Source organism: Anomalospiza imberbis, chromosome 4, assembly GCF_031753505.1.
Source record: "Anomalospiza imberbis isolate Cuckoo-Finch-1a 21T00152 chromosome 4, ASM3175350v1, whole genome shotgun sequence".
NCBI classification, from domain to species: domain Eukaryota; kingdom Metazoa; phylum Chordata; class Aves; order Passeriformes; family Viduidae; genus Anomalospiza; species Anomalospiza imberbis.
The window spans coordinates 57,591,473-57,612,627 of record NC_089684.1 but is presented as its reverse complement, the minus strand read 5'-3'; the positions used below and the strand labels follow the sequence as shown (position 1 = coordinate 57,612,627).

At 38.5% G+C, this 21,155-nt stretch overlaps 1 protein-coding gene across 4 annotated transcripts in view; it reads right to left on the bottom strand.

Annotated features, from left to right (window-relative positions):
- The window catches only part of CC2D2A (coiled-coil and C2 domain containing 2A), a 53,108-nt gene extending 33,481 nt beyond the window's left edge, over positions 1–19,627 (bottom strand). The window contains exons 1-12 of one of the 4 annotated variants that reach the window (XM_068188718.1): positions 19,510–19,627; positions 13,885–13,973; positions 13,286–13,387; positions 11,934–12,035; positions 10,944–11,111; positions 10,623–10,773; positions 9,308–9,444; positions 7,907–8,038; positions 5,960–6,169; positions 3,782–3,882; positions 884–1,024; positions 298–454 (exon numbers count right to left, since the gene is read on the bottom strand). In XM_068188718.1, the coding sequence (XP_068044819.1) occupies positions 298–454; positions 884–1,024; positions 3,782–3,882; positions 5,960–6,169; positions 7,907–8,038; positions 9,308–9,444; positions 10,623–10,773; positions 10,944–11,111; positions 11,934–12,035; positions 13,286–13,387; positions 13,885–13,973; positions 19,510–19,552 (1,533 nt within the window). In that variant the 5' untranslated portion in view covers positions 19,553–19,627. Of the gene's footprint in view, positions 1–297; positions 455–883; positions 1,025–3,781; positions 3,883–5,959; positions 6,170–7,906; positions 8,039–9,307; positions 9,445–10,622; positions 10,774–10,943; positions 11,112–11,933; positions 12,036–13,285; positions 13,388–13,884; positions 13,974–17,742; positions 17,893–19,509 lie in introns of those variants that run through there. The other 3 variants (XM_068188722.1, XM_068188720.1, XM_068188721.1) reach the window with 3 other exon arrangements.
- Between the last annotated feature and the right edge of the window lie 1,528 nt (positions 19,628–21,155).

The window sequence follows — 21,155 nt, the reverse complement described above, 5'->3', positions numbered from 1 at the left end:
TTCATCCATCTTTTTTCTTTACAAGAAAGAAATGAATTTAACAGGAATGCAGCAAAATTACCCAACTGAAAGAAAGAATTGAAGTGCTGAAAATCAGTAGCAGAAAAACAATGCCTCACAAAAACCTAATACATTCTAATTTTTTAATTAACATCTACCTTACTAAAAAATTCTAAGTAGACAGAATGTATCTGGACATAAAATATAAACATAACTCAATTTTTTTCTGTATTAGAAGGAGAAATTTTTGATACATTTACTAGTAAATAATTTTTTAATTGAATGATTTAAACAAACCTGTGTCTTCTTCCAGGATTTCCAGTCATGTAGCTCAGTTTTATACTCCTCCATTTTCTTTTCATATTCTTCCATACATTCTTCTAGTAATTCCTTTATCTCAGCCTGAATTTCTGCTTCATATGCTTTTTCATCTGATTTCTGATCAACCTCTTCCCTTCAAAACAACAATTACCAGCATGTTACATAAAATTGCATAAGGGTTACAATTAAGTCTGTAACATATAATAGAAATCTACTTCTCCATGAATTAATTTCATCATATAAAAAGTGTGTTTTATTTAAAAAGACTAGCATAGATACTAGCATAGACTAGCATATTAAGTGTTGACAACAGATAATTATATTAATTCCAGATAATAACTTTCTTTACTCATTAGTCTGTAGAAATTCCTTTCTGCTACAGTAATCACTTATTTCCACCTTCTCTCTTCCCCAAACTCAAAAGGAATAGTGGCAGGCTCAAAGTGGCAGCACTGCTCAAACTCTTACTTCCACATATCAAAATTCTCATTTTCAAATTAACCAATCTTATTATAATTCCACTGCTATCAAATAAAGTACAAAATATGTTATCAAGACATACTTCCTCAAATAAAGTTTCATGGGTGTGTTAGTAAACTTCTGAAAGTCCCGGAGGGATTTAATTTGTTTCCAAACTTTGATAATTGTCTTAAGCAACGTTCTGTCTTTTTCTTGTTCAGCATCACGAAGTCTTCTGGTTTGTCTAGAAATATACATACATAGCACAAGATCAACCAGAATTGTCTCACTCAGTGGAACAGACTGAAAACTTGGGATACCAAAAGCCAAGTGATGGGGGTTTCAGGTTGACTGATGGCTGCAGTGGTTTAAATACAAGGAGCATAAAACCCAGACTTGAAGAGTTCAGGATTTGATTTCCTCCTATATTCCAGTCTCTTTCATTTGGAGCAATCTGACTTCAATTAAGTCTGTTCTTTAGAGATCTCACAGTTTTCAGAAATGCTTATTACAGCTGTACATAATTAAAACCATTTTATAGTAAATTCATGTAAACAACAGCCCAGGAAACCTACACTGCTGCTATGAAGTAATGCTCATTACATGTGTACATTACAAAAGATGTTTTAAACTTCATATGCCTCTAGCTCCAGTAAGAAGGACCTGAAGAGATGAAGTAATGTATCAAGTTCTTTGACAGACGTACAAGATTCTTAATACAAACAAAATTAACACAGCCTTTTTGTGTCTCAGAATTGGTATTTCACATTTCAACCCTCTAATCTGTTTGCAAAAGAGCTATTCGTTAGCACTTTTAATGACCACCACACACTTCCAATGTAAATGTCCATAAAGTACAAGCACAGGCTGTTTTCACTTTTATCCTGGTACAAAATCAAGTCTGTGATTAAAAAAAAACAATGTAAACTAACACATTACTACTTCTAATATTCAGAGAATGTGGAAAACAGAGATAGATTTAGATCTGAGAGAAGAAAGACATCATATATCATTTAACAGCATAAGCCAATTTAGGGAAAACAATAAACAAAGAAGAAATGCAGACTTCAGAAAGCAACATGAGTAACTTCTCCACTTCATTAGCTAGCAATCTGCATATTACTTATCCATGTAGCAACTTTTTCTTTTTTGTCTACCAGATGACACTAGAAGATGAAACAAAGGCATGAGGAACATATAGATCAGTAACCACACTTATCTAATGTATGGGATTTGGAAGTAGGACCTTTCAGTAGAGAATCATCTCTGCTACAATACATTACCCACAAGAACCTGAACCATAGAATCCACAGCATATGTTGGCTTCCTACTTCAGGAAGTGATAGTAGGGCTGAATTTCCTAATCTGCAAAAGTTTTCTATATTCAGATGACATTTCTTCCTCAAGCCAATAGAAAATTACAACTTTGATTTTCAGAAAGCAAAGCGTATACATCTGTTATGTTATTGCAGGGTGGAGGAAGCAATTATATTATTTTCCACGCTATATATCTCTAATTTCTCATGAGTGTTCTGCATTGACCATCAGGGAAATGCAACATTAAAAGAGAGACAAGGCAGGTCAGATGATTTTACCAACATAAGTGGTCCAACTTAGTACTGAATACCATGACAGCAAAAATTCCTGAGCCCATCTGACCTTCATTGTGTAACAGCTTCCAGTAACAGAACTGTAGCCAAAATGAGTTACAGATACGAAAAGCTCTAGAATAGTACCAGCCAAACTCATCTCGTGTTACTTGACCAACACTGATATCACTGATTTCAGCTGAGTTTCTCCAGATTCATAATAGCATGAAACGAAACTAAAGCACTCGAGATATAGAAGAACACATCAGAAACAGAGAATAAGTATTCTTTCTAACTGGAGTTCACCATCAAGCAACCCTCAGGGTTGTTGCCAAAACCCAAGAATCTCATTCCCACAGTGAATCTTCCCATTACCATTCTCATGCTTTCCCTAGTGAGAGCTCCTGTCTCTGAGGTACAGTATGGTAACTACACACCTCCTGCTCCTTGTCCCCTAGCAGATATGTCAATAAGATACTGATAAAAGCTATTCCATTTTCAACTGAAGGAATTCTTCTCCTTCAGTATAAAATAATAAATCATAGACTACCTTATGTTCTGTTAAGAGGAGTGGATGCATAAGTTTAGCAGATGTAAATTTCAAGGCTGAAAGCAGAATTTTTATTTGAAAAGTTTTTCTTCTTCATATTGTGTTATCATGTGACCCATTACATCACTTTATAGTTCTGTTTCTTTAAATGAATACATTACTGCCTACTCTTAGATTGTGAAAAACTTTCAGACGTTTGTTATCTACTAGTTAAAAGGCTGTTCAGCATGGATATCCAAAACAACTTCTTGTTTATCATACTGCTAACGCTTACAGTTCATCACTGTCCATCTGCCAAAAATAATACAAACTGTCACTACCGAGCCAAAAACTCTGGGTATATTTTTACTACACAGCTTTTCTCCAAGAACAATAACTGTAATCTTGTAAAACAAAATTTTACCACTTTATTTGTATTAACCCATTGGCAAAAACGTGGCCAAAATACCTTAGAATGGGAAGGAAATCAAGAACATTTGTGTAATGAGGAAGAGGATGGAAAAAACTAGGGGTTTTGTTTGTTCAAAGAATTACCTTATTGCATTGTAAAAGCCTTGTGCATCCAGCTGAAGTCTACTGAAACTTTATTTTAATTAAATTATACAAAACATACCAGTAAATAGCTACTAAGTAATTAATAAACATTATCAAATTAGACCACTTTTGAATGAAAATTTCAGCTTAAACTGTATTTTCTTCATAATGTTTTATGCAACTTACCAGTGAGACTTACCTCAAAATTCTTCTAGAGCTATTTATAGTAGAATTTAAAAGTCTGACATGAATCATATTCTGTACCAACATGTAAAGGAAAAAAGGAATACAATTTTAAAAACCAACAATTTCATGAATTCATACCCACCTGATTTCCATTTTGTATTCAGGTATGCTTTGTTGAGCCACAGGAACACCATCACCACCACCTTCTATACTATAGTGCACAGCACTCCTCAAAGCATGCAGCTTGAACGAACAAACAAAAAAGTAATTAACAGATGGCTTAACAAGGTATCCAGTGTACTGCACTTTGAAAGGAAAGAGCTAATTACTAATGACAGAAACCCCTGAACTATCCTGATTCTGCATTTACATGGTTTTGTCATGTCTGTGAGGTGATTCTTCAGCATGACATTTTAATTAGGATCCCTGGATACAGGAGGGAGATTTACTAACTTTGATTGCTGCAACAGATCTAATCAAGGGGAAGACTGATTTAAGAAGCATTCTGAAAGCTCAGGAATCAAAGGTGTAAGTGGAAAAAGACCCCAAGTCAGCAAAAACCCCCAACTTTCACAAAATCCTTTCTTGGGACTAGGAAGGGCTACTAGAGGTAATACTTAGTGGATTAGAAAATCCCAGAATCAGAGAATAGAATCACAGAATCATTAAGGTTGAAAAAGCACTCCCAGATATAAACTAAACCGCAGCACTAAGTGCCACTCCCAGTCATTTCCTGAACACTTCCAGGGATGGTGACTCCACTTCTTCCCTGGCCAGTGCATTCCAGTATCTAATCACCATTTCAGTGAAGAAATTCTTCCTGATGTACAATTTAACCTTCCCTGGCACAGCTTCTGGCCAGTCAATCACCTTGACTTGCCTCTGGTTGCTTAGGATAAGAGACTGACCCCCACCTGGCTACAGCCTCCTTTCAGGCAGTTGTAGAGAGTAACAGGGTCCCCCATGAGCATCTCCAGGTTAAACCATCCCTGAAAGGAGGCTGTAGACAGACGTTGGTCTCTTCTGTCAAGTAACAAGTGACAGGATGAGAGGAAATGGCTTCAAGTCCCAGGGAGGTTAGGTTGAATCTTGGGGAAAAAAGTTTCTTCACTGAAAGTTTTGTTCAGCACTGGAACAGGCTGTGCAGGGACATCACCCATCCCTGGAGATATTTAAAAGATGTGCAGACTGGCACTTGGGGGTTAGTGACAGATGTGGCAGTGCTGGGTTAATGGCTGAACTTGATGGTATTAGAAGTCTTTTTCAACCTTAATGATTCTATGGCTTTATAGGTTCCCATAATGAAGACATGGATAACCCAAATGTTCTGTTTCAGACAGCACTAAGGCAAACCCTTCAAAAGCACTAACAAAACAAAATATACCAAGACATTATTTTGCGATACCGCATGAAATGTGTCCATCATTAGAAGTATAACCTAATGCTTGATATAAAAATTCAGAAATATCTGTACTCTACCTACTGACCCTCATTACACTAATAGAAAAATGAGCTTGTATACAATTATTATTTTTCCCTTATAATAGTTCTTTAATGTATAAAATAATGACCTTTAGTTTATGGAAATCTGAATGTATAGGTACTTAATAATCCAAGTAATTTTTGACAGACAAGTGTTCTTGTGTGCCCTGATGACATCAGAATTGTGTTGACAATGCCTAATGTTCATGTACACACACCAGAGAAGACCACTGCCATTACTGCCAATGCACAGATAGAGGAAGTGTGGTGGTACACAGGGGATGAGCAGCCCTGTCAAGCTCACCCAGCAAGCCAGAAACAGAGGAAACTACATCTAGCCTTGGGTTTTGCCATGTCACAAAAGTGACACAGTAAATGTGGTAGCAGTATGCATTTAAAACACAGCATCTGTCACAGATACATACCTGGAAATGGGTTCTACTTTTGTTCATTCTGGTGAAATTAAACTGCTTTCTTTTACTTTGACTTGATAACTGAAACTAAACTTCACTAACTTCCCTCCATCACTGAATAATGTCTTTTGCTGCCTCCCTGTCAGAGCTGTTGTACACAATCCTGTAATGTCTAATCTGTCACTCACTGGGAAACATTTTGGATACTCTAAGGAATACTATGCAAATGTTATTGCATTCCTTTTACTTCAGAGTTAATTCAAATTCAAAGATCAAAGAAATTCTTAATCTTAAAAATGCAATTCTGCACTGAACACACAGCAACTCAGTCAAATATTTAGGTTTTTAACTTCTGGCAAGTTCAGCTTTTACCTTAAACTGTCATGTCATTGTCTCAATAAAGTATGAAGACAGAACAGAAATACCTTGTCTGTGAGAAGTTTGGTAAGATTCTTCTGTTTTCTTGCTAAATACTGATCATATAACTGAGCCAGTTTAGCTGCTAACACATGCTCACGGCTAAAACAGGGATGATGGGTGAATATCAGTCCAGAAATATCAATATCCAATTGAAACAGCCCCTGAAAATCTCCAGGTCCAACAAAATACTGATTGGTAGATGTCATTTTTTTTGCCTGAAAGAAAAAAAAAAGAATAAAATGGATTTACAGATTCTGACAACAGTATCTTCCAAGGATTTTCTTTGTCAGCCCATGTGAGGCTGAAATAAGAAGTCATATTCCTATACTGAAGGTTTTGCTGAGCAATGAAGAGAATGACACTGAATTAGAAAAAGCAGAGCCTGCTAGTTCTCTTTTGACACATTTGTTTCATACTGCTTTGTTTCCTCTTAGAACTGAGCTCTACGATAGAATCCAGCTCTGACTGAACAGCTCTCCTTGTAGATTAGGAAGATAAGGAGCTCTCCTTGCAGATTGTGTAGATTAGGTAACATATTACTTGCTTCCCCATTCAAACATCAGGGGAATTCAAACCAACAAAGGCAAATTAAAGTTTTCAGCAACAAAGCTTAAAAAGCCTGCTTCAATCCACTGCAACAAAAAGACATCCATGGCTTACATTAAGTTACTGAAATCAGAAGAGAATTAACACTGCTTCCAGCCTGACTACTCCTGCTGCCTTATTAGGATCCTTCAGAAGACGTTCACCAGAGGTATTATGGTGCTGTAAAAGATTGTTATGTAGTGTTTGTTGTAGTCCCTTTCTGAGAACAGGAAAAAGAGGGATTTGAAAGGAAATTTAGCTGTTGCATAGAACTTATTTAGCTCTTTTATAGGACTGATATAAATGGCCATGAAAGACACTTGAGTCCACCTGATCCTGCCACATTCAGTTTCTCATCAAAAGATAAAATGTGTCATAAAAATGACAACTTTGAATTCCTTATGCTTTAACTATTTTTCTGCCCATAAAGGACCCTTAAGCTCAGTGTCTTACCACGGTGACTTAGATATTTCTACGTCACTGTTCATGCCAATACAGTGCCCTTGAAACATGAGCTCTCTTGGCCTATCTTTACATGAGCTAAACAGTAGATTTTTCCTGCCTGCAGAAGCACCCTGCACAGATCTGTGCTACTGGATGCAGCCTGTGCATTGCATATTTATCACCAGCATCAACTAAAGGGCCACATTTAAATCTGTATCAACAACAATAGTCAGAAACACTTGTGTGTCCCAAATGAGCACTCCATTTAAAAGTCTTAAAAGTCAGCTTTTCCAAAGGCTAACAGAGTTCTAACAAGCAGAACAATTAAAGCTTGCTTCAAGATTGCTGAATGGTTTTACTTTAAACTTATTTTGATTTGTATTGATTGCACATTGAAACTGCTGTTAGCCAGGGCAGGTATGCTGTGACTGGAAAAAAAATCAACCACAAAAATCCCTGCAAACAAAACAAAACAAACATGAAAAACAAAGAAAAAAACTTCACTACCTCCCCAAAATATCTGAATTGATGCTACATAACTCAAAATTAGTCGCTGTCTACATGAGCAAACTCTATATACACACTAATATAGGAACTACTCTACTTTGGCATGAGAATATCCAAGAGAGCCTCACAATGATCTTAGTGACTCATACACTTGAAGGTGCTTGTCATGGGCAGACACTTTACTACTTCAATCAGCACTACCTAAAATCTTCATCCTTTTGTATGCATTTTTAAAGGAAAAAACAGATATATACTTAATAAAGTACACGTGATATAAAGAACAGATATGAAATCACAAAAAAAAAACAGTCAATAGTCATGGCTCTTAGCACAAAACCCTTCAGGTCACCAGGGTTTCTGGTGCAGTAGAACTGGGACACAGGGTCTCAGGAATCACATATATGAAATATGCTTACCTTTCTATACACTGTTTCAAGTTCTGGTGCAATGCCTTCTTCGAGTGAGAATATTGGAGGCCTAGTAGAAGACTGTTTAACTGGATTAGGCAATGCTAAGATTTTGCCATCATCACCAAACCATTCTTTCCCCTACAAAGGAAAACAAAATTATATATTGTTTATTTATTTTTATAAAGGAATTATTTGCAAAATCATAATTCTTGTAAAAAATACAGAATAAAAGATAACTATGGATTGTTTATGGCTGAAATAACCAAAACTTTCCTAATACACCAAAATGAAATCTTCAAATATACCAGAGGTAAGTTTTGAAATTAAAAGACCAAGATGTTGTTCAAAATTTGATTATACTGATTTATTTTTCCTTCAACATTCAGTGTTCTAGATTTGAAAGAAAAAAAATCAATGTCACTTATTTAAATGTTATCTTTTTAAATCACTAAAATTGAAAGAATTTTAAGTATTGTTTTACACAAGAGCTAAATGGCAGCTCAATGATTTATCAAAGCACCTCTCAAATCTTCTAGTCCAAAACCTGAACTACTTAAACAGCATCTATGAAAGCAGACCAGGTAAGTATTTTACACAGCAACTGCCATCCATGGCTTTGCATGTTCAACATTGTCCTAATTCATCCCTCTGTTCTCATTACCTGGATTCTAATACAGCTTAAACCAGTGCACCTGTCCAAGGATGCTGCCCTACCCTGTTACTTTCATACCTGTTTTATATACCTTGTATTTATATTTATTATTACTTTCAATACCTGACCATTGAGACAAATGTTGATGTGGCAACACCATGAAGTCAAGCAGAAAACTAGCTGAGTTGAAACTGCCCATTCAAAAATTTTAGATCCAAATGTTCCCAATCTGATTAGCAAAAGCACATGAACAATACACAGACTCACCAAAAAAATATAAAGGGCAGCTACTGCTCAGGAGTTTAAGTCTATACTGAATATCCACCTTACCATGTATAGGATGATAATATAGGAGGACAAAATATATCCAAGCTACTTTCCCAAGTCTTTCCCAAGTCTTCAAGACATACTTAATAATCTGAAAGGATTCTAAAACCTCTCTGATAATCTACACCAATATTTAATTAGCCTTACAGTCTGATCAGTGATCTGCTCCCCAGCAGGCTCAAGCAGAGCCAAGAAAAGACATCAGTTTTGTAAGACCCAGTCTGATGTTCTGACACTGGGATCACACTAAAAATAGGCTCCTACAAAAATATGTATTTCCCAACATCTGATGCTGCTAAACATTTTGAAGATGAGAGCCCCATATTAGCATGACCATCCACTTACTTAACTATAACAAAAATAAGATACTTACAAAGATAAATAAAATACTGATGAAAGTTACAACTAAAAAGGTAGCAGTGACTTACTTGGTCCTGTCTGAGTATTCTGTTTTCTAAAATATTCTGATTAGACTGTGATACAAAGGGCCTTTCTCCAGTGTAAAGACCTTCATCCTCAAGGTACCTGGGCTGCATATTTCTAGGCATCTTCTCAGAAGCAGGCACTAATGAGACATCAAGAAGCAAACCATGTAAAGTATCTTGTAACTGTAGTTTTAGTTTGTTAATTACTAAAATGATCAGTATATTAAGTATGCTGTCAGAAGTATTTTACTACATATGAAAAAAAGAAATAAATATAGAATTAAAACAGGCCCTTATCTTAATCAAGATAGATCTCTCATAATAAATAAACCAATAACTAAACATTTCTAATTTCAGTTCTAATAAACCAATGACTAAAAATTCTAATACACCAATAACTAAAAATTTCCTTACCAAAAATACTTCAGTTACTTAGTGGACTTTAGTGTTAATGGTTGCTTGCAGAACAGTGTAAAAAGCCTCGAGCAGCAACTGACTAGAGAAGCATTTCTAAGCCTTTCTGATGGGAAATGAACTTTCAGACTAATCAGACCTTCAGTTAATAAACAGTTTGCTTAAGCTAGTCTCATACAAAATATGAAACATGCATAAAAGAGTTATGTTAACCAAATAACAGCAGGTGGAATTAGTTTTGAAGACCTGCCTGCAAGGCTGTTTCACTGTGTGTATGGATTTAGTATCATTCAAGAAGCAATTTTGAAACAGGGAAGGATTGTCTGAGGGTTACAATAAAAGTTTTCCCCTAAATCAGAACACAGTGGATCACCAAGGCATGAAAAATAGAGGCACACAATGTCAAATATTATGACATTGCACTGCAAGCTGTACTGGTACCATTCCTGTATATACTGGGAGACTTGTTTCTACTTCTTCCAGTTCAAATATCAAATAGCAAGTGATAATATAAAGCAATTTTTTAGGACTTTGAAGTTCCATGGGAATAAAGCAAAAAGGTCAGAGATATGATCAATGCTGCATACATTAAATAACAGCAAAAGAGGGGCTAGCAGCTGGCACTTCCACAGACAGCAGTGAGGAAGTTACTCCCAAGCAAAGGAGGTGCCCTGAGTACACTTGCCAGTGCAGCAGGTGATGACCTGCTAAGGTGTGCATGTTCCCAGCTAATCCATCTATCAGACTTTTTCAGACTCGACTGGATGAGCAGTGTCAAGAGAGCTGCAATTAAACATCTCTCTCTGCTGCCAGAGGTAGTCAATACAAGATTTACTCAGCAGATCAGAGGCTGCCACGCTATGCAAAAATCCAGGAACTAAATGGATAAGCACAATCTTCATACCTGCTAACATGCTGGGAATGAAGAGAAATTCTTTTTCCCTTTTCAGCTGCTCAGTGTAGCTCTCACAATCAACAGGTTTCACTATTACAAGGTCTTCATCTGTCTGCCCTATGAATAAATCATCATCCTTCACTAGACGTACGTCGTCATCCTATAGTTAAGTGCAAACGTCTCTGTTAGTTGGTCTGTTTCTTAAGAAAGTTTCTTGAGAAAGTACGCTTTGAGAACTTTTAAGGAAACAAAAGATGCTGTTTTATATAAACTAATAAAATTAACCAAAGTCTGAATAAAAAATATTAACATTTATCCTATAGTTCTCACCATTTCATCCTCCTGTTCATGAGTTTCAGCACATTCCTCTTCTACCTCTTCTTCTTCATTTAATCCATTCTTTTTCCTGGCTCCAGCTTTCATTTTCTCTGGTACAGCATCAAAATTGAAAGTAAAGAAATTATATGCTTCTTCCTCAGAAGGAAAATCATTCTGGAACTAAAAAAAGAAGACAAAGATACTTTATTATGGTATTTTTAAGAAAATTAGGGCAAGTAAATAAATTGAATATATCTTCCCATTAATAATATGAAACAGCAGCATGTATAAATATTTGTTACAAGATAATAATTATTTTATCTCAAACAGAACTCACTCAAATGCTAAAGCTAACTGGAATTTGTAAATGATTTAATGATACTTCCTCTATTTCTATATATTTCATTTAATATTTCTTTAAAAGTTTTGTTTAAAAAGTTACCTGGTCTAATTCTAACATTCTTACTATTTTAAATATAAACCATTTGTGAATCAGAACACCAAAGTTTAAGTTCTGGACATACTGCAGATACAAAGATAAATGATATGAAGAGAAATTTCTAATGGCTTTTTGCCTCTGAAGGATCCAGGACCCTTTAGCTTTAGGATGAATCCTCTAAGAAAATAATTAACATTAGTACTTTGTGGCTAATATCAATATACTAGTCTGTAAAATGCTTTAACTGCCAACTGGTGGCATTCAATAAAAAGGATTTAAAGAGAAGACACTTTTTTCCTGCAAATTCCAGGAGTGTCCAGATGGATTTACTAGAGCTTTTTGGGTTCTTTAACCAAATGACCCAAAGCCATTCTTGTATTTGATGAAGGTTTCTTTTATATACTCCAATTGTTGGCATATACTGCTTGTGAATTTTTAAATTAAATAAAACCTTCTCCACTGCTTAAGGCTAAATTCTGTCCTTCTTCAAACAGAATCATGAAACCACAGAAAGGTTAAATTAAATTAATGTTCATTATTCAAATTGAGGAATTGGTACTTACTGTTGACTTTTGTTTAAGCTTTTTTACAGAATCACGAAACTTTACTTTTGAAGGTAAGTGTGATTCACCCTCTGGCATCTCCCTGAATTTATCATTATCAGACTGCATAAAAACATATACATAAGTTTTAGCATACATTTAGTGAATCATAAAAAAATACACACAACTAACTACAGTTACTAGATATTGCATTTTTACAGGAAAATAAAAACAAAAGAAAACATCACCACTGTGGTAACAAACTGATTGCATATTTCTTTTACAAGGGTACATCTAACTATTACTCAATTCCTTTGGGTCAAGAAATAGACTGTAGATTATGAAGAAATGGTTCATTGCATAAATGACAGTAGCTGTCTTCACTGCTGATGGGATCACTGTTTCTGCACTCCTGAACACAAGCAATCACAAGCTGATGTCCAAAGGGAGAGCAAGGAGGCAGCAAAGGCAAGCCCTCCCCTCGGGCAGACAGCCCCAGCAGGACAGCAGGGCCAGGGGTGCTGCTGGCAGGGACTGCAGCCCAGGTAAGGGAATCAGGGCACTTCTCAGACAACCCCTGCTGCAATCAGGAAAACCCTCTTTGGTATTGTTTAAAAAAGGTGGTGTTCATTGCTTGGCTGCTGAAATACACACTTGATTATTTATCTTATTCTCTCAAACAATTATTGCTAGGCTACTCTCTAACTCCATGGGTGACACACCCCAGCCTTTTCAAGAGAAGAGGTATCATGTTTATCCACTCCCAGTCCTCTGAAGGCTTATCTGTCCCCACACTAAGATCACTGTAAAGCTCACTGGTTCTGAAGTTGCTTCAGCAAGTTCATTTAAGTGCTTCAAAGTGATTTTCATCAGGCTTAACCAACAAAAACACATCTACCATTCTATCTGTTCTTCCATTCTATCTGTTCTTGTTCTTTGTGGCCTGAATTGTTAGATTAAAGGAAGACAATTCTTAAGTTTACCTCTATTACACCTAATAATAATAATATCAAATACTAAATAATAATACCAAAAAGAAAATCTCAGACTGTCAACCTGATGGCCACTTATTTAACAACAAAACAATAACTTGTGCATAAATAAGTAGAAGAAACAAAACTAACATATAGACAGAAAGTTTCACATATACTTGACATAAAATTAATAAACAACTCTAATAAAGATATCACTTCTGCATTTTCCTAATACAAATATATTAAAACAGTACTACTTAACTGAAAGCTGTAATAGTTACAGCAGCATAATTCTGTTAAATGAAATTGATCTTCAAGAGTGTGCAGACTTTGATTCTTTTCATGTTTCATATTCACTTTCTTATGATAAGAATAGCAAGACAGAATGCACATTTTTACCGTTTTATCCAGTCTGACTCCTGGTTTTCTTTCTCTGATGCCTTTTAAGCGTCTTGGCTGTGGACTGGCGTCTTCTTGTGATAAAGTAATTTCAGCTTTTGTCTAAGCAAACAAACAAAAAATGTTTAGCTGTAATAGAAACAGAAATAGATCAAAGCTGCAATAATTCCCAGGAACTCAACACTCACTTTTATTTGTGTTAGGGACAGAATCTTTTAATTATAAAATCAGCTTAAGTGGTTTTCCAGATCCATATATTAATACACCTTATTAAATTGTACAAATGTACAAAGGAATCCATTACTTTCAAAATAGTGTAAGAAATTTTTTGACAAAGAACAGAGAAGGAACTTGTAATGATTGTATCTGAATTACAAAACAATGATACCTTTTATGTTACTATCAACATATTAAATATAAACTTTAGAAAATATCAATACAGAATGTAGCTGTACTGATGAACTGAGTACTCTCTCAGCTTCACAAATAAAAAAGCAGATATTCCAACTCAAATCCACATAGCACAAAGCAAGTAAAGTGAAGTGGGTGTTCCTTATAAGACTGAGGTCAATCAAACAGGACTTCAGAAGGATTCTTACCCTTGCTGCTTTTAGTTTCTCTCTCATTCGCTGCCTAACAGAAAGCTCTGCAAAGCTTGTCCTTGATGTAGAAGGAACAGGTGGCAACTCTAAAACAGAAAAAAAATGGTAATGTGTTTAAATTGAGTATTTTCTGAAAGAAATGTATGGAAAATAAAAACATTTATACCAGAGTCCCATGTTCCAACAGAAAGAACTTGCATGACAAAATATGAATGAATGAAACATTTTTTTGGAATCCAGTCCTTACAAAGTATAATTTAAATGCCTTTAAACTACAACAGATCTACCTTTCATTATATACTATAAACCACTGTAAGAAATGCTTAAGCACACTTTTAGACCACCAACATTTAGAAAAGAAAAATACATTATGATAAACTTCACCACTACTGACTCTACTCAGAATCATCAAGAGACTTGGGACAATTCTAGTATTTCCAACTGATACAATTTACTGCCTGTATTTGTAGAAAAGAAACATTCATTGCATTTGGAAACTTTCAAAAGAATGAACAAGGTGCAAAGTGCTAACCCCCTACTTTGCAGGAATTTTCAGCATCTGCCTCAATCAAACACCTTCAAAAGATTTATTAATGATTTGAATGGTAAAATAGTATTTATCTGCACACAAGCAAGAATTCTCAGAAAGTCACATTTTCTCAAAGATGGCCTTTGTAAAGTTTTTGAAATCAAGAAAAAACTTTAACAATTTATAAAACTTCAGGCTCAGAAAAGATTGCAGCACACAAGAAAAAAGGCTCTGTATGCTGGAGATGCAAACGATGAACTTTAATTGCAGTATGAAAGGTGGGTACACACTGGAAAAAAATTTAACTTTTTATTCTAGCACAGGAACTCAGTCCCTTTAACTGTTATGGAACCTTTACCAGTGCAAGCTTTTAAGTTAAAAAACAAAACAAAACAAGCAGATAAACCTCAACCCTCGAAGAAACTCAATCAACCAAATAACCCCACCAAAAACAGGCATCAAGACTTAGAAAAAAATATTTCAAGGAAGAAGTTGGTCTAGAGTTACCTTTAGATTTTCCTCTTGTGATTTTTTTCTACCATTTTATTCTGTTCGGTTAGCATGCAAAAACATATTCTATTTCATTGCACAAATGTGTTATTTCAATTACATTCCGATAAATGAAAACTACAAAGCAACAGATTAGATGATTTGAAATCCTTTACAATTGAGTGTAAACATTTCCAGACAAGCTAGGTGAACAGTGTAAACATGTAAAATTAGTGCAGAAAAAAAATCTGCTGCTACTTCAAGCACCTCATAGAACATCAGAACTTATGCTCTGTATGCAGAATTCTTTATCAATTCATCTGTTCCTTGAGACAATAGGGTCGTTATCTTTTCTATACATAAAGAAAACCCTTTTAAGGCTTTGGTCATTGCATCAAATACTGTGAGGTAATGTCACTGAAAAAATGCAACCACATAAAAAATTTTAACCACATTAAAAAATGGTTTTGTTACTTTATTTCTCGGGACTTACACTTTTGCTCTGCTTATGTGAATGGGCTCTACAGACAACTAAGTTGTGCTCAACTTCAAAATATGTCTTTGAAGTGAAGAAAGTAAAACTGATATCCATGAACGCATTACTTTGTAGGATCACCATTAGAAGGCTGTATGAAAAAAATCCACACCATGTTTTGGCTCCTACAGTGGCTCTGTATTTTACATCAGGCAGATCTAACAAGTTTGTTGAATAGTCAAACTAAAATTAAACCTGAGAACCTGAAAATGTCATCTAGTGTTTTCCCTTGATTTCATCTGCACTCAGAGGGGACCAAAGCCACTGGATCTCAGTGTGGCTTCAAAACTCTCTGCACTGACACTGACTCAGAACTTCTGTGAGTATCTCAAAGCATGCAGAAACCAGGTACAAGACAGATGCTAATGCTGTGACCAAACATCAGTTACCTGAATGAAGATAGGGAATGGTAACTTCCAGTACAGATCCTAGAAGAACTGCTGTATTTTTCATGCATACCACAACTGCATAAATGCACAGTATATAAACCCAACAATGAAGAAAAATTTACAGCAATATTGCAGTTGTGCTGGCTTCACAAGGCAATAACTACCAGACACAGGCTTTTTATTTAAAGCAATTCTTCTTTTGAAACTCTTATTTACTAGTCAGATTAGTGGACTGACATAAAGCCATGTTGTTCCATTTAAAAAAGATATAAAGGCATTAAGCGCACATATAATTGGATTAGAGTAAAACACTGAATTTATGCAAACAGATTGCATTAAAAAATAGTAGCGACTGACTGAATGTTTGAAAGACTAGTACAGATATTATGCTGAATATTAAGTGAAGAAGTAGCTGATGGACATGTTTCAAGATAAGCTTGCCATAGTGGGCCAAGAACAATAATCACTCCATGCAAGAAGAAAATAAACCACCTATTTGAGGGATGTGACAAATTGATGATTCCAGAAAAATTATCTACTTCCCACTTGTTTTAAAATACAGTTCTCTTTTCCTGAAAAAAGCAGTGTGAGGGTGTGTATACTTTTAACACCAAAGATTTAACATAATATGGTGACAACTATGACAAACTAAAAAGGCCTCAGAATAGAGGAGATGTATTATCACAGGCATTAAAATAAAAGCAAAACCAGACAGTGGAGCAAACAGACAATACAGAACTTTTCAATGGCACCTGGAAAACTGCAGGGGGAATTTTTTTTTTTTTTTTAATGGTTAGCTATCACTTGGCAAGAAGAAAACGATAATCAGAAATTCACACACAGATCATCACTCTAACAAAGGAGTGAGAAACTCAAATCCACTCTTACTTGATAACTGGACAACACAATAGCTAACAGCAGTTGTCAGCATATCCAAAACTATAACATATAGAACATGGAAATTTAAATTATTTATGAATCTGCCAAACTGAATCCTGGAGATGTAGGGGGAATTGAAATAAGTTTTGAATAGATACATGAAGGCTTCAGCTCAAGGTGTAGTCTTTCTCAAAATGTGAGATGCAATATCAAAAAACCCAACGAAATTGATAGATTAATTATACTGCAATTAAGTAAACCAATGCTATGGTCTATCCATAATACCACATGCTGTACTTTTCACTTGATCATACAAAGTTTGCAAAATTACAGGTATTTTGGAGCAGAAGTAACAGAGCAAAATACTCAGGAAAACAAAACATTTATCACATACAGAAACTAGCGACTAGTTAACTTCTGAAGTGTACTGCTGAGCTGTTCTGTTTATTCTAAGAAAATAAGCTTCTGTAAAATAAAATAACCGGCACTAGAGGGTCCCTCAATTTCCCCATGCAATCAACTCTGAAAATTGTTTGGATTCCATCTGTCAACAGCATAGCACTTCCTAGCACAAACTGGTACAGTGAGATTCAAAAAACTTACAGAAGAAAAGTATGCAGACCCTGAAAAGCTGGAAACATCCCTATATTGTAAATGTCTTCAAAAATGTGTCTGTACCATATTTTGTTAAAATATGTTTAAGGACAATATATACATTTTATTTTGGTAAAACTTGACATTGATGAAAAACCAAGTATGTTTATACTTCACTAGATTTTCATTCTACTGATTTTTTAATATTCTACTCTTAATTAGCTCTTTCATGCAACTTACTTAGGTAAACCATAAACTCATACAGAAAGATTAGACATCCAGTTCTAGCAGTTTCCCACCATCACATCACTCTCTTACACTCTCCTACTTTGTAGGAGAGTGTATTTAATGTGTGACAATAAATCTAGCATGTCAATAACTCTACACATCTTCATACCCATTAGAAACACTTCAAGCACAAATTATGAGGTTTACAGGACCATTAGGGTAGGAAGGCACCTCTGGAGATCATCCAGTCCAACCCCCATGGCAAGGTAGTCACCTAGAGTAGCTTACACAGGAATGTGTCTGGGTGGATTTTGAATATCTCCAGAATGGGAGACTCCATGACCTCCCTAGGCAGCATTTTCCAGTGCTCTGCCACCCTCTATGTAAAAAAAAAATCCTTCTCATGCTGAAGTGAAACTTTTCTTTTAAGTTTATGACTGTGGCTCCATGTCCTGTTGCTAGGCACCACTGAAAAGCCTGGCTCCATCCTCCTAGCACCCACATTAATGAGATCCCTTCTCAGTCCTCTCCAGACTAAAGAGGCACAGCTCCCATAGTCTCTTTTCATAAGAGAAAAAGGCCAGACCCCTCAGCATCTTCATGGCCCTCCACTGGACCGTCTCCAGTAGCTCCATGTCTTTCTTAGTACTGAGGAGCCCACAGCTGCACACGACACTCCAGAAGGCGCCCCACCAGGGCCGAGTAGAGGGAGAAGATCGTCCCTCTGGACCTGCTGGCCACACTATTCCTGATGCACCCCAGCTCCTCCTAGCAGAAGGGCACTGCTGGCTCATGGACAGTTTGTCATCCACCAAAACTCCCACGTCCTGCTCAGCAGAGCTGCTCCTTAGCAGGTCAGTCCCCAGCCTGAGCTGGTACTTGGGGTTATTCCTCCCCATGTGCAGGACCCTGCACTTCCCCTTGTTGAACCTCACTCAGTTTGCCTCTGCCCAACTCCAGCCTGTGAAGGTCCCACTGAATGGCAGCACAGCCCTCAGGTGTAGCAGCCACTCCCCCAGTTTGTACCACCAGAAAACTTGCTGAGGGTACACTCTATCCCATTGTCCAGGTCTTTGATAAACAAACTGAGTAAGACTGGACTCACTACTGATTCCCAGGGAATGCCACAGACCAGAGGCCTCCTACTCTGCTGACCACAAGCCTCTGAGCTCTGCCATTCAGCCAGTTCTTGATCCACCTCACTGTCCACTCATCCAACCCACATTTCCTGAGCTTACCTGCACAGAAACCATGGTAATAATTTTTTGTCTTTAACGTATGTGTTTCACAGAGGCGTGTCCAGCTTCTCAGTGGTTCAATACATTGTGCAAAACCCTTGTGAAGTCAAGACAGACACCACCATTGCTCTCCCCTAATTGATCCATCCTGCCATGCCATGACAGGCAGCTATCAGATTGATCTTCCCATGGTAGAGCCATGCTGACTACTCCAGATGACCTTTTCTTCTACATGCTTGGTGTGACCTCTGGAATGAGCTGCTCCATCACCTTCCCAGGGATGGAGACAAGGCTGACCGGCCAGCTCACGTCCAATTACATAAATACCGCACGTCTACATAAATATATCTGAAAAACGTAAGGGCTTTCCATAATCTAAACATACTTAAACGCGATAGATAGGAGCACGTCGTTCGCGTGCAGCGCTGCCTGTCCGCTCCAAGCCCGAGCTGACTCGGTGGTGGCAAACTCAGACCCACCCCCACCCTTCGGATGCGAGCAGGGCCTGAGGAAGCCCCGCGAGGAGCAGACCGGGAGAGCCCCGCGAGGAGCAGACCGGGAGAGCCCCGCGAGGAGCAGACCGGGAGAGCCCCGCGCTCCTCCCGCAGCTGCGCCGCCGTTCCTGGCCGCGGGGAACCTCGGGGCGGAGCCGCGGCCCAAGGAACGGCGCCGGGACTCGACACCGAGGGGCCGGCAGCCAGAGCCCGGCGGACCCGCGCCCCGCCGCTGGGAGTCACTCACCGCGCACAGTCTCGGAGGCGTCGCTGGGCCGTGCTGCCGACATGGTGCCGCTGCGCCCCGCCCGCGGCCCGGCGGGACCGCAGCCTCCGGCGGCTGCAGCGGGCAGGGAAAGGCGATGGCGGGGGCAGCGGGACACCCGGCCCGGCAGCGGGGCACCCGGCCCGGCAGCGGGACACCCGGCCCGGCAGCGGGGCACCCGGCCCGGCAGCGGGGCACCCGGCCCGGCAGCGGCACCCGGGCCGGCAGTGACACCCGGCCCGGCAGCGAGGCACCCGGCCCGGCAGTGACACCCGGCCCGGCAGCGGGACACCCGGCCCGGCAGCGGGGCACCCGGCCCGGCAGCGACACCCGGCCCGGCAGCGACACCCGGCCCGGCAGCGGGGCACCCGGCCCGGCAGCGGGGCACCCGGCCCAGCAGCGGCACCCGGCCCGGCAGCGGGACACCCGGCCCGGCAGCGACACCCGGCCCGGCAGCGACACCCGGCCCGGCAGTGACACCCGGCCCGGCAGTGACACCCGGCCCGGCAGCGGGGCACCCGGCCCGGCAGTGACACCCGGCCCGGCAGCGGGGCACCCGGCCCGGCAGCGGGACCCAGCCGGCAGCGGGGCACAGCGAGCGCGCGTGCGCGGGGCCGCGCGTGCGCGGGGCCGGACAGACGGACGGGCAGACGGACTGCCGGCTGCACACCAATATATTTTATATATATACGTACAGTTACAGACATCTGCCTTATCTTTACAGTTAATCTCCTCATACCATCGGGGTTTGGGTTTTCTTTTCCCTTCCTTTTACCGCTTAAACATGATTACCTCAAAAGCTGCTCTGCAGGTGAGAAAACAGAATAACTTCGTGGATTTGCAACCTACGCAAGGGTAAAAATATTTAACCAATAATTTGAAGGTAATTTAATCAACTGAGTGTGGATCAATACGAAATAGAATTAAAAAAACCCCCACAAATCCAAAACACATTAAGGGTGCCTACTTCCAGCAGTGGTACTTAGAGTTGCAGTGTATTTGCACAGAAATTATTTATGCAGATCTGAATTAACTAGAATGGTGCTGAGAGGTGAGAAGAGCTTAAAAGAGTCTTGGGTTACTTATTTCACTTTTCACAGCTATATATATATATATATAAAAGATCCTCCGTGCAAAATGATCATAAACCACGTTTGACTCTATGAACTGGACACTAACCTCCACGATTATCATCGGGATTCTTCACTGCAGTTCGCCTGGGCAGTGGCTGATACCTGCCTGTCACAAGCAACACAGGAATTACTCACGACAGATAAGCTTCAATATGTGCATAAGGATCATGAGAGACGTTCCATCTGACATTTTCCCCCCAAACACTTAAATTACACTATTTAACATACAAACTTAGTATGTTAAAAAAAAACTTCATTTTTTCATAAAGGAATGATAAAAAAATATATGTATCTATTTAATTATTCCATATAATAATGAATAATGTGGGCCAGTACCTGCTGTATGAACAATCCTGCTGTTTTTTTCTTTTTACATAATCAACCCATCTTTGATCCATAAAGCCCACTGCAATATTCAGATCACAGAGATGCGTTCAGTCCCTTTTCTCCCTGCTTTCAGTGTTGGGCTGAAATCACTTCTAGCCACCAAATTAC